Source organism: Falco biarmicus, chromosome 1, assembly GCF_023638135.1.
Source record: "Falco biarmicus isolate bFalBia1 chromosome 1, bFalBia1.pri, whole genome shotgun sequence".
In the NCBI taxonomy this organism is placed as follows: Eukaryota; Metazoa; Chordata; class Aves; order Falconiformes; family Falconidae; genus Falco; species Falco biarmicus.
This window is the reverse complement of record NC_079288.1, coordinates 108,810,641-108,824,302: the sequence shown is the minus strand read 5'-3', so window position 1 is coordinate 108,824,302 and position 13,662 is coordinate 108,810,641. Positions and strand designations below refer to the sequence as shown.

The 13,662-nt window shown below is 48.6% G+C and overlaps 1 protein-coding gene across 2 annotated transcripts in view; it reads left to right on the top strand.

Annotated features, from left to right (window-relative positions):
- SCD5 (stearoyl-CoA desaturase 5) overlaps positions 1 to 13,662 on the top strand; it is a 31,563-nt gene that overhangs the window by 16,173 nt on the left and 1,728 nt on the right. For both annotated transcript variants that reach the window (XM_056359146.1, XM_056359153.1), the window contains exons 2-4: positions 6,242 to 6,372; positions 11,314 to 11,519; positions 12,920 to 13,152. In XM_056359146.1, the coding sequence (XP_056215121.1) occupies positions 6,242 to 6,372; positions 11,314 to 11,519; positions 12,920 to 13,152 (570 nt within the window). The remainder of the gene's footprint in view (positions 1 to 6,241; positions 6,373 to 11,313; positions 11,520 to 12,919; positions 13,153 to 13,662) is intronic.

Sequence of the window (13,662 nt, the reverse complement as noted above, 5' to 3'; positions counted from 1 at the left end):
TCATCCTTCTTTGAAACGGGTCCTGGGTTACCATCCAGTCAAAGGCAGCTCTGGGCTTGCTGTCTGTGTGGAGCCCAGAGATCTTGGCGGAGGCTCTGCTGTTTCAGGTACTTGTGCCCAGGTCTCGGACTTCTCCTGGACCTGCAGCAAGCCCTAAACATCCCTGCAGAGTTTTGGGTCTTAATTGGGATGGCAGTTAGAGCTGTTGGATGGGACCGCTTTGTTGTGTATGTGATGGGAGCAGAGCTCTGGCCCTGGCAGGAGGCTCTGGCTGGTGGTGCTCAAGGGTGCAGCTGGTGGGGTGATGAGATGACAGCCACCTCCTGGGCCTTTCTGCACAGCTGTGGGCACCCTCCCAGCTGTGATGGGCACAGCTGAGGATGGCTGTGGTCATGTCTATGACTGTTACTGTACAAGGAGGTCCAGAGGCTACGTTTCTAGGGAATTGTCCTGAAGCCAGCATGTTCAGATAAATGAGAAAAAAGTGGGCTTGACTGAAGCTAAAGCTCCTGTAATCATTGCTTTGAGCAGACAGCAATTCAAAGCAAACCACAGCCAGCTGAAATCCTCTAAAACTGTAGATTTGGGGCTCCACCACCTGTCCAGGCCAAGAGAGCTGTTGGCTCTGGGGAGCAGCAGGCATGGCACACAGCATTCCCACGCTATCCTAGGAGCTAGCGAAGATAATTCAGCTCTTGTCCCAAGTAAATTCTCGAAAGAAACAACTTTTCAGTAGCAGAAGCAGGAGTAAATGCCCAAGAGGGCCCTGCAGGCCAGCGGAGCACCTTGCCATGCAGTGCCACAGTATCCAGGAGGTGCGGAAGCGTGCGAGGATGACACGTGCCTAACAACATGGGTATCTGCGTTAACAGGGCGTGTCTGGACTCTTGCACTGAACATGGTAGTTGGGAGCTGATGCTGAGAAGGAGCCGCATTTGGCTCTGTGTGTGGCAGGAGAGCCCTGTCGCAGGTGTCGGTGGACCGCAGGGCTGCGGAGCTGGCGCTGGGGTGCATTCTCAGCCCGGTGGCACGCTTCAGCTCCGTGCCAGGCGGGCGGCTCCGTGAAGCAGATGCTCCGTGCTGCCTCCAGTCCGTGAGGAGGCAAAACTGAGTAAACCGTCAGAAGATGGCTTGAAAGGATCTTCCTCATCTCCCTCTGGCTTTAGTATGAAACTGTGAGCTGCACAGCTCTAGCTTTTCACAACACCAGATATACCAGCCTTAAACCCACTGTCTTTCACAGATCTGTTCGCTGGCTGCTCTGTTTCCTCTTTTATCCCAGGTCTCTACAGACAGCTTTTTCTGCTGTGTTGGCTTTTGCTTTTTAATTTTTTTTCTTCTTGAAGTCCTCGTTTCACTACTTGCTTGCTTTATTTCTTTTACTTTGGTATTAGTGTGAATACAGCCTTTAGCTTGGTGGCTTCAGAGCTGCTGCTGTATTGCTGACAGAATTCCCGTGCCCTGGCTCTCTCGGACACTGGCCCTGCCTGCCCAGCAGCTCTGTGTGCTCTGTCCCCAGGCTTGTGGCGAGCAAGTCCTCACCCAGCCCTTTCCTAGCTCCGTCTTCCTTATCCCTCGAGCACCTCTGGCTTCACAAGCAGCCCTCTCGGTGCAGTCGGTGGCAGTGCTGGCTTGGCCTCCTGGTGAGAATAGCCCTGTGGAAATGCCTCTTGGCCTCATAGTTGGGCATCCTGGAGGGGAGGTGGGGACGCTGCCAACTTGCTGTTCTTCCTTCATATCCATCATCAGTGGCTGCTGACAACCTCCTCCGCCACACTCCAACACAGCCCTCGCCCAAGCTGCACTCCTGCCAGCCCTGCAGCACCGCTTCAGGGGAGGAAAAGCAGTATATTGTTCATCAACCAGATGGTCATCTGTGCCCTGAATTCAGAGTCTCTGATGCTCATGGTGGCCTGTGATTGTGTATGAAGCAGATACACATGGATAGCACAGCTCAGTCTTAAATCTATAGATTAACTTTGAAATGCTACAGTTTCCTTGCGAGTGTGATTTGCTTTGATAAGTCAGCCTGGTTGCAGAGCCAGCTCACTAAAACATGCAGAAGACTAATCTGGCTATTTTAGCAGTTTCCTCTTTGAACATTAAGTACCTCACTAAATTAAAAAAGAACTGCATCGTTAACTGTTCAGGTTCCAGGTTGTTTATTGGTACTTTTCTGGTGTTTTTCTTCCTCTCCCCTGTTTCTGCAGTAACTGTGGGTTTTATTCTCTGTTCCTTAGGAGACCTGTTTAGTTACAGGCCTAAGAGGGAATTTTCAGTGTAAGGGGAAATTGCTATTAACTGAGCTGCTTTGCTCCACAGTGTAATCCTTTCGTGTTTCACGGAGATGTTCACCCATACACTCACTCCCCACCTCCCAAAAATGAGCCAGGTGGGTAAGCAGTGGCTCCCTTCTCATGTAGTTACTGTGCATGATGAATGTAAAACTAAAATGGTTGATAGTCTGATTTTTGGTATGAGTTCATAACTTACTCGGCAAAAGCAAGCTTGAGAACTATCTTTACATGGCAAGTGTTTATCATCTTGGCTGTTTATATGTTGGGAGTTAGTGGACGAGTAATGTTTTGAGGCACCCTAATTCCTGTAACAACCACAAAAATCTGATACCACTGTACAGTGCGTTTGTCTGACAGGGTTTGTTTCTGCTCTGGTCACCAAACTCCTGTGTAATTTTTTTTTTTTTTAGTTTGTTTGTTTCTGGGGATGTTTCAGCCTTCAGGATTTATATGAAGAAAACCCCTACTGTTAGGATTCCTCCTCCGCAAAGCCAAAAAATAGGTGTCTTGTACGGGTATATTTTAGCCATTTTAATTTGATCACTGTGGGTGGTGGCTGGGGCTGGCAAGTCCCTCGAGGGCTGGAGAGGGCAGGACCTTGCAGTGGTGACTGGGAGAAGTCTCCCGGAAAAGCCCTGTGTGATCAGGGCAGCATGTATCTGGGAGGCTCTGAGGGTACTTCCTCAGCCTGGTGTTTGTCCTCAGTTGGCCTTTCTGCCTCTCCACTTACCGAGCCACGCAGGCGAGAGCCACCTTGTTCCCGACTGTGGTTGCTGGCAGAGGCCAGCTGCCAGCTGCCCCCTGTGAAACGGGCGTCCCCCTCGTTTTTTCTGGGGCACACCACCAGTCAGTCCCTGCCCCGAAGTACAGCTGAGCTTGCCTGCTCGTGGCTGGTGGCTAGAGACGTGCTGCCTGTGCGGCAATAAGGCTCCTGCAGAAACGTTTCAGATGGATCCAAGCCCTGTTTGTAGCCCAGCGCTTTGTGGGAAGTGTGAATGGGGAATGATGCTGGGAGGTACTGTTCAAAGGTATGGACACAGGGTGGCATGTAGACCCTAGGGCAGCCCCCAGACTCCCAAAATCCTGTTGTCCATTCTGCTGCAATGTTGGTGGTGTGGAGTGGGCTGAATGAAAGGGTCTCTGTTAGCTGAGCTCTGTAAGAGCTGAATCAAATGGCATAAATCCCTTGTATTCCGTGCAGCTGTTCCATGTGGTCTATATGTTACCTACCGCTTGGCTACTTTCTTGCACTGGATAGAGAAGGAAGGCAAAATCAACCTTAATGTTGCATATGTCTCATTCTACCCACTTACCTTTAATTACAGTTTTAAGCAGTCGATCATGATTAAGATGCATGTGTGCCTTGAGAAGTGCTTGGTCAACTAAATGATGTGTTGCTTTGACGTGGGTGAAAAGCCCCTCTTTGTGCACTAAAGAAGCAAAGACACCGCTGAAGATGGGAGATTTCAGCCCCTGTGACTAGCATGAGGTTAACCAGTCATAAAGCCCACAGGCAATATGTTCTTGTAATGATTCAGGACTATAACCTTAGTATTTTTGTGTTAGCTGGATGTTGGTAATCTGCGTGTCACAGATCTGTTTCCACAATTACAGTCATTTCAACAATTTGGAAGGCCTTATTTAGTGATGTTTCTGCACAGCTCAACATCACGTACAGAAAATGACAGGATAGGCTTTCCCTAATTTCATAGAAGTCTTAAGTCCTTGCACTGACAAGGCATGTGCAAGAACTTTAAGACTGCGGCAGAGGCTGGAGTGTGAGTTGCTGTGGTGTCAGCATTTTTACTGATCTGAGAGTAATCTGAAAATAACGTGCAGAGAAAATGCGTGATTTTCAGTTCATTTCTGTACCCCCCTTCAGGAAGCAGGCAGAAGTCTGAATTTGGCTATAGACCTCAGCTCACTGGATATAACTGCACAGATGAGCCTTCTCTGGGAGTAGCTTGAACACTGCAGCCTGCTGAAAAGAGAATTGCTTCTTCAGTGAAGGTGTCCAAAGCGGGTTTTAGAGATGTGTCATCTTTACTAGGACTATTCTGAACCCATTTATCTGTTGCTTTTTGTGAGAAAGGCTTTGGTTTGCTGTGGGGGGCATGAAGGGAATTTGAGCCAGGTAAGTAATGTGAAACGGTTTGGGTAAATCCGTTTTTGATGGATCCACCAGCGGAGTGGATAAGGTCCATTCGCTCCTTCAGTCCACAGGGGTGACAATCAACATGAAATACAGTCGCTGTTGTTTTACCAAATACCTCCCTATTATATTTTCTCTTAGATGCTGTAATTTCAAGCACTGTGCATTGGGAGTTGATGGACACAGAGTAGACACGCACCTACATACACATCTTTCTGCTTTCTTTTTACAAATGTAGATGGTTTATGTTATGTACTAGGAAAAGCTGATTGTGAATTCCTTTCTAGCCACTGCATGTCTACAGGGTTCCCTGCTGGACAGACTGTTGTGCAGACAGACACAGGTGAAAAAAAAACTTCTAGGGGTAGGATGTTCCCTTCTTGTTCCAGTAACTCTGTTTAGGTATTTGAAATAGGCTGTTTTAGCCAAGAGGTGCCTATGTGTGCAGGTGACAGGGAGCCCTGACTAAACAGCACATCACTTCAAACCGTGCAAACTCATTTGAGGTTGTCCTGTAATATTTTTATTGTTTGAATCCACTCTTGTTTTAACTGTACACTTGTAAAATGAGCCTGTACACTTTAGGCACAGTATGAGAAATCAACACCTATGGTAGGGAGACATAAGAGTCTATATATCACAACATCTGGGTAGAATGTGAGTAGTTTTAAGTGGTGCTGTTTATTTGGGACTTCTATAATAATTTCCTCCTAGCTGTTTCCATTTTCCTGCCGCTCTGTCTCCAGAAGGAGCAGCTCTAACGCACTGTTCTTCCAACCCTTTCCCATAGTCTTCTCCTTTGTTGCAAGTCAAAACAACTCGGGCAACGGATCATCCATCACACAGGAATTCAAAGCCACTAGAGACAAAACCAGCAAGCACATCGAAGGAGAAGCAATCAGTGCACAGATGCATGGCTTGAGCCCGTGGGCCCCAGGTCCACTGTCTCGTTGTGCTGGCCCAGCCAGCCATCTGCCTGCCCCCCGGCAGTGCAAGGGTAACCGACCCGAGCATGTGTGAGTGTGGCCCCTGCTGAGAAGAGAGCCAGAGATGTACTGATGCTGCAGTGGAGGTATTAAAATATTTTAAGCATGGGGGTACACTGCAGGATGCATGTGCTTGCGCTGTGTGCCTAGCGTGGCGCCAGTGTGGTAAGTAAGGAACAGACCTGCTTCCATGCTGTGTTGGCCATCTGAAAAAAATGCTCAAAACAAGGTTACTTGGCCGGTTTTTTAATTAAGGGAAGGAAAAGCAATTCCTGAAACTGAGGAAGGTGGTGAATCTTCTGCTTCCTGGCATGTTTTTATTATCGAGTCATGAGCTGATGATGAGAAGTTTTTATTGTGGAAACTGACACAGCTTGTATCTTTAGGAGTGGGACATGATGCTCTGAAACCAGCTGACAGGCCGGACTCTAGCAAAGACCTGTCTGGAGGAGACTGGCCGTGTCCTGTTAGAAGAAGAGCTGTTGCTACTCTTCTGGCACAAGTGATGAACTTCCACTCTGCTGTACTTGCTGAAGGCACACTGCTGCAGCATGTCATGGCACGGTGCTTCGGTGCTGCCAGGCTCCCCTGAACAATGCCGGGGTGGGAAGTGGAACAGTGTGTCCCTAGGGCTGCAGAGCAGAGTTGGGCTGAGAACCGTGCCTCGTGTCTGCCAGGCCTCATCTTCTGAGTGACCCTGCAGTGTCAGCAGCCAGGGGCAATGGTCATCTTTACATTTAAAAAAAGGAAAAAATAATGGCAGTTGGGCCCTGGCACATCCTGTGTTTTGTTTCTGTGTCTTTCAGCGTATTTCTGTTTCCTGATGACGGCGCTGGGCGTGACAGCTGGTGCGCATCGCCTGTGGAGCCACCGTTCCTACAAAGCCAAGCTGCCTTTGCGGATCTTTCTGGCTGCAGCTAACTCCATGGCTTTCCAGGTGGGGTTGTGTTTGCCCATCCAGATTCTTGGCCTCTGGGCAGCTTGCTCTCCTGTGCAGGGATCCCCTCAGCTTAGAGACAGCAAAAGAAAAAAAAAAATATTGGCAGAAAGACATTTGCTGATAACATAACTCTGCTAGCTTGGTGGATGCAGAGCCCACACACAACAGTATGCATTAGCTAGTCCAGGTGCAATAATTAAGGACCCAGTTGAACATGCCCAGATCAAGATCAGGGGCTCAGCACCCCAGCAGCCCGTCTGTGGCACAGGTCAGGCCCCACACTTCACAGGACAACATGGAAACTTTTCTAAGGGCCAACTTGATGCAAATATGTCTGTGCAATTAAGTCTCTTTGTCCATCCAGGCAGTTGGAGGTTTTGACATGCCCAGAAAGGAGAGCAGCCATCCTTTCAGAGTCTCAGTCTCTCTCTGCTTTATACAGCATTTTTCACCAGTAAAATTCAAATACATTTGCAAAGAAGCATGTTACTAGCGCTCTACTTACGAATAGGAAGTCTTAGAGCTCAAAAATATTTGTGTAACACCCAGCTGGTGATAGGATTTACCCCTTCTTCTTGGTGTGAGTTTAGTTACTCCTTTGGCTGATCAAAATAGGGATATGAACCTGTACTAACATTAAACTGACTGAGCTTGGCTGCTGTAACCCCTTGTAACACCAAGTACCATGTGTGTGTTGTGCATTGAATTTTTAGCCTTTTCCCTTCAGCCTGTTTGGTTGACTTCTCATTCAGGTACCTTTACAGAGGCTGAAGAGAGTCCCTTTATCCACTTCTGTACTGTTCATTTATCATCTTTGATTTTATTTTTTTTTTAAGGTGGAAAAACATAATCTTGTTAATCCCTTTAGACATTGCAAAGAGCACAGTGCTTTTGCTTGAATATGGGAATGTGTCCGTTTTGACTATAACCTTCCTTTGTTCTGAGCTATATCCCAGCTGTTTTGTGCTGCTCAGTTCCTTGCAGAGCTTTACAAGCCCTTTGCTTGGCATATTAAACAAATGTTTTGAGTTTTGAGAACCTCCTGGTACTGTCCTCCTGTTTTACAGCCAGTCTTATCTTTCATAAGTAATTTAAATGAATGCGCCGAGCTGGGTGCACTGAGCCTGCATGTTGGGATTTCATTGTGTGCTTCTCCCCTGTTGCTATGGATTTTGCTTTCAGCTGCATTGGCTTCGTCACTGCTTTTTGCTGAGGACATGATGTGATTCTGAGGCAGGAAAGTACTTCAAAGTAGCTTCAAGCCACCTTTGCGCCCTTCCTATCAGAAAAAAAATGAAAGGCCAAATCACTTACTCTTAAGTAGCCTGAAGCTTCTAATTACTGTGACATCCATTGCCTGCTAAAGGCTGTTTTCACCACCACAAGCAGACAGTGAATGGGTTTTCATGTCCATCTCCCTCGTGTTGGCTGTGGGAGGAAGAGATAGCGTTGGAGATACCTAGAGCATCCCTGGATGCTGAATATTGAGGAAATATTCAGACTTCTTGAAGGGCAGGGGAGACTCTGCTGAAGAGTTTTAACCTGATGCTGCATGGGCTATGACACGCTGTCCTTCCTCTGAAGGTGCAGCCCTTTTTTGTTCTGTTGCCCAGTGCATTTTTTATGATTGAAGCATGCTGAGCTGTGTTTCTTCTCTCTATCTAGAGTGAAGCTCTCACAGTTTTGAAAGACTGCTTCTTGCTGTCACGTATCTGTTTCAGAAATAGGTAATACCTGGCTTATGTCTACTTGATCTCCAAGTGTTTAAGTTTCAGCGTCTCAGCTGGGACGTGCTGGTGTCTCCTCTGCTAACTGCGTTGTACTGTTGCTCCTGGCCATCTCAGTGAAATAAGCTGTGGTGTTCATCTGAGGCTCTGCTGTGAGCATTTGCACGCAGTAATGGTGGTTGTATGGAAATCTGTGTCAGCACACTGAGGTGGTTATGTAGCCCAATTTGTTGCCACGTTTCAGTCTGAAGGTTTATTGAGGGAGCTGCTAATGAAACCTCATGACTGCATCAGTGTCAAAGCATGATGCTGTCACTCTGCTTTGGAAGGGATTTCGTTCCTGTGTTTACCTAAAACTCTTATCAAGAGCGAGGTGTTCCTGAAAAGTAGTTGCTATTAATACGCTGAGAGCATATTTCATATTTGCACGTGCAGCGCTCCAGTTCTTGGTGTATTTATTGCCAACAGTTCTGGCCTCTGGCCTTTATTTCCTCTTAGCCTTTGTGGGTTTTAATTAGATGCAATTCGGCTGTTTCACAGCTTTCTAACCCTTTCATCTGGGGAATCATGTTTTCTACCAGCCCTGCAGGTGCTTGCTGTGGTATGAAAAGCCAAGTTAATGTCTCACAGTCTCATTGCTTTGACATGGTTATCTGCCGTCCCGCAAATAATTTCATCTACTGCTCTTGTGACAAACTGATCAATAGTCTCAGTTGAAAAAAAATTCTGGTTAAGAAAGGATCTTTCCTAGCTGTGCTTCTTGCATTACCCTGTTTTATTTTTAAATGACTTAATCTTGGCTTTTTCCAGTCTTCTGGATATTCCCACTGAAGCCATTTGAAGTAGTGTAGAGGGTTTCATTCCTTTTCATTTCTCTGCAGGAAAAAAATAAGATGGCAGCAAGATAAAGAACTCCCCTTGTTCTCACTGAAGAGTTTGGAGGCTTGCTTTGCTTTGCTCAGTTTACTTTATTCTCTTGTGCAGTGGGATAGTTAAGGTGCAACATACTGGAGCACTGGTAAGGGGCTGATATTTACTGCCTCCTCTCAATGGCATAGATGAGTCAGTGCTGCAGAAAAATCTTACCCTCATCACCAGCCCACTCCCAGTGTCACTGCAGCCATGACGTGACAACGGTACAGGACTGAGCATAACTGAGTGCAGTACAGCCGACATCTTTCAGGGGCTTTTGTTCTTCACTTGTCCCTTGTGGGCTCTGGCAGGAAGAGAGCATCTTTGCAAGGCTGAAATTGGACACAGAGGCATTTGAGCTGGATTCTTCAGCTTCTCTTTGTAGTTTGAAGTCCCCTCAGCAGCAACAGCAGCAATGTTGGCAGCTGAGAGAAAGAGCAATGACTTCGGCGATGCTTTCAGCCTAGGGCTTTTTGTCTCACAAAATACAGATATACACACTTGTCATTAGGCTGGGCTTACCACGTCCCGCAATATATTCAGTGCCCTGGTGGCTGCTGCACTGCGGTTACTTCACAGGGACACCGCAAATGGCTGGCTTAGTTCTGCTAGCAGCAAAGCTGCTGTGGTTGGTGGCTGTGGGTGCTACTGTTGTTCCTAAAAGTAACCTGAGCCCTTCCTTTCTTTGGCTATTACTGCATGTGTACCTCCCTGGCTGTACAAAGTTGGAAACAGCAGAGGAAAGCACACTCCGCTAAGCATTCTCTGATTAAAGTTCACACTTTTGCGAATCTTGGCATTAACTAACATTTCCATGTTTTGGTGCTGGTGTTGGGCAGTTAAATTCACAGACAAGTGTGTGGCCTGTGTTTTGTGTTGTGTTGTACGTGCTTACAATGCCCTGCACTAATAGCTTAGCACCACTGCAAAACCCACAAGTTTAGTCCAATAGCCAGTGCATCCTGCAGAGCAAACTGGGGGGCCGAAATCCCTGCAGCTGAGAAAACTCAAAAAGTCTCACTTGATGGACCTGGGTCTGAAATTGCAGTCCATCCCTTACTCCCTGCAATCCACATAATCCCATTTACAGCCATAAGGCATTCTCGTCCCCCATCCCTGCTGACAGCTTGAACAGCAACAGGACTGAACTTGCTTTGTATCCTGCCTGGATCCAATGCTGAGCTGATGTGATGGGTCTGAGACTTTTGTTCCTTTCTGGTTGCAAATGCAAGACTTGATTTCCCATAAAACAGGCACATCTCCTTTAGTGTCTTCATCATAGAATCATGGAATGATGTGGGTTGGAAGGGACCTTAAAGGTCCTCTAGTTCCAACCCCCCTGCCATGGGCAGGGACACCTTCCACTAGACCAGGTTGCTCAAAGCCCCATCCAACCTGGCCCTGAACTCTTCCAGGAATGGGGCATCCACAGCTTCTCTGGGCAACCTGTTCCAGTGCCTCGCCACCCTCACAGTAAGGAATTTCTTCCTGATACATAGTCTAGACCTACCCTCTTCAGTTTAAAGCCACTATCTCTCATCCTGTGGTGACTACAGTCCCTGATAAAAGAGTCCCTCCGTGTATTCCCTGTAGGCCTCCTTTAAGTACTCAAAGACTGTGCTCTTGTGCACATCCCTGCAGACCAGAGCAGTAATTTAAATGGAGGTGCTGGTTTTAGCGTGGAAGATGCATCCCCTCAAAAGGCTGAGCAAGTTCAGCTCTTGTTCAGATTAGGAAAAGGCGTGTGTAGTGTTCTACAAGCTCTGTCCCATTTCCAGTGCTGCCTTTGTGCCTGGAGGGCATCAGTGGTAACCAGCCACAACCAGCTTAGAAAAAGGATGCCAGAACTGGGTGCCTGTGCACAGTAGTGCCCTGAAAATAAATGTGCAAGCTCCCCCCGGCAGGGTCATAGAATAACAGTGTAAATGTGTGTGTACCTGGTCCCTCCAGCCCAGTGTCCGTCCTCGTACAGTGAACACCCAGGGAGGACATGGGACCAGGGCAGACTGGTGATGGTAACTCCCAAGAAGCTGTTGGTGTCCAGCCATCTCCAGCTCTGGGACATGTCCAATCCGTGTCACCAGTCCCCAGAGCATGTCCCATTCTGTGGGCGCTGACAGGAGCAGTGTCATGGGCTGGCTGGCTGCAAAGCTGGGGTACCTCAGGATGTCTTTAGTCAATAACCTTTTTTGAGGTCAGAGGGGTTTGTTGTTGTTACGATGAGGGGAAGGAGCTGGGGGTGGTACTGCTGGAGCAGCACCCAACCTCTTTCCTCTCACCCTGCATGCTTTCTGTGCAGAACGACATCTACGAGTGGAGCAGAGACCACCGTGTGCATCACAAGTACTCTGAGACGGACGCGGACCCACACAATGCCCGCCGGGGCTTCTTCTTCGCCCACATCGGCTGGCTGTTTGTGCGCAAGCATCGGGATGTCATAGAGAAGGGGAGGAAACTGGATTTCACTGACCTGCTGGATGACCCTGTTGTCAGGTTCCAAAGAAAGTAAGTGGGAGCGCTGGCCCTCACGCGAGGTGGGTTGTCTGGTTGTGGCTTATTCCATACTTTTATCTTTCCCTTTTCTCCCTTAAGGTATCCCTGCCACCTTGATTGCAGGCATTAGGACTGCTGTTCTTCTGGCCTCTGCTATTGCTATGCTGCTGATGCTTGCTGACTGGCCTTGCAGGCTCTGCTGCGCAAGCAGTGAGCCCTGTCCTTGTCCCTCTGCTCTTCCAAAAATCTAGGGCCGGCTGTGAAGACAGCCACAGCAGAAGTTGCTGGCATCTTGGCCTTCTCCTTTGATCATTGGAGCAAATGCTGTAATCACTAACGGCCTTAATGCAGAAGAGCACATCTCACTTTACAAACTCATCTTTGGCACCTGAGGGCCAGCACAGACGAAGTGCGTCCTCTCCCAAGATTCATTCTTCACAGGTTTTGCTGCTCTCCGCTTCTGAGCGCAGTTAGCCTCTTCTCCCTTTAGAGTAATATTTCCTCTCTCTTGGCTTTGCCTCCCCACTGCTGCTGAGCTGCTCCCTTTCTTCTCCGCTTGCCTTGGATTAATTCTCCCAGCACAATTTTTCTTTTTGTTTCTCCCACTTTGGTCACTGCTCTTCACCTCTGTGCTCCCTGCATCCTGCGCTTTCTCTTCCCTCCCTTACATGGTTGTGTGGCTTTAGCCGTAGCGTGAAGTTTTCCTGTTTGTTCTCAGGCTGTTCAGCTTCCTCCCTCCCCATCTTGGACCGCACACTTGATTTTGTCTGGTATTTGAAGGAGTGGCAGGGTAGTGCCAGCCAGTGGGCTGGGACAGCAGCAGTAATCCTGGCTCCCAGGCCAAGGTGCATCTTTCTCCTCGCTCTTAGCATGTGCCTGTGGTCTCTTGGCAGCTGCTTTGGATCTGCTGGTGCTGTTGGAGCTCACGTGGCAGCAGTGGTGTAGAAAGGAGCACTCCTGCCCTGTGCTGTGGGTTCCCTTCTGATCTGGACACAGGGAATGTCTGTGCCAGCTCTTAGTGGTGAACGTGTTTCTGACACAGCTCCACCAATGCCACGCCAAGCCCCGGGCTTTTCCGGTCCCAGAGCTGGACCCTAGGCGCAGGGTGTGCAGCTAGCTGTGCCCTTCCCCAGGTTTAAAGGTGCTCAGCTCAAGACGTTGGCTTTGAGACTGTGTCTCAGCTGTTTAGCTCCACTGTTAACTTGCTGCTTCAGGGTTTCAAGTTGTCTTTGTATTTTGAATTACACTTGGAAAAATTATGTCATGACTGTGGATATCTGAAACATTCCCTGCTCTCCTGGTTATGGGACCAACCCAGGTTATGCCAGAGGTTTCTGGCAGTCTCCAGAGATCCCACCTCTCTTCATCCTAGCTGTTATTCCCACCATAGTAACGGTGTCCTTTCCCCACAGGTACTACAAGAGTTCAGTTGTGCTGATGTGCTTTGTGATCCCTACTTTTGTGCCGTGGTACCTCTGGGGCGAGAGTCTGTGGAACGCGTACTTCCTTGCCTCCATTCTCCGGTACACCATCTCCCTCAACGTCACCTGGCTGGTCAACAGCGCCGCTCACATGTACGGGAACCGCCCCTACGACAAGTACATCAGCCCCAGGCAGAACACCTTTGTCACTGTGGGAGCCATTGGTAAGTGCTGTAGCTCTGGGTAGAGCTTTGCAAACTCTGAGTGACACCCCATCCTCTTGCACCCTGGTCAGGGCTTTGGGCACCTGCAGCTGGACACCACTTGGAGCCAAGGCGTGGAAGAGGCCGGAGCTTGCACATCCTAGAGGAAGGCTCCCTGGCTTTATTCATGGTGCCCACACTGAGATAATGCCATGTAGCCTCTGGGCAGAGATGTGTTCACAGTAGCAGCCCTCTATTCTCAACAGCTGGCTGGGGACAGCACAGCAGAAGTGACTCTGCTTCTCACTCGGTTGAGTGTGTCCCCTCCTCAAGCACTGACTGTTTTCTTCCCTGAGCACAAGGGGTGGGGTGTGCCCCTTCTTCCTACTGGGGAGCCAAGCCCAAAGCACTGGAATGGAGTCTGCTGTGGGTCTGCCACAGAGGTCTCCCTTAGCCAGGTGTGGAGCATAACCTGCACTGAATTCAGGACTTGGGAAGCAGGTGTTGGGGTGTCCCACCCGCGTGTTCTTA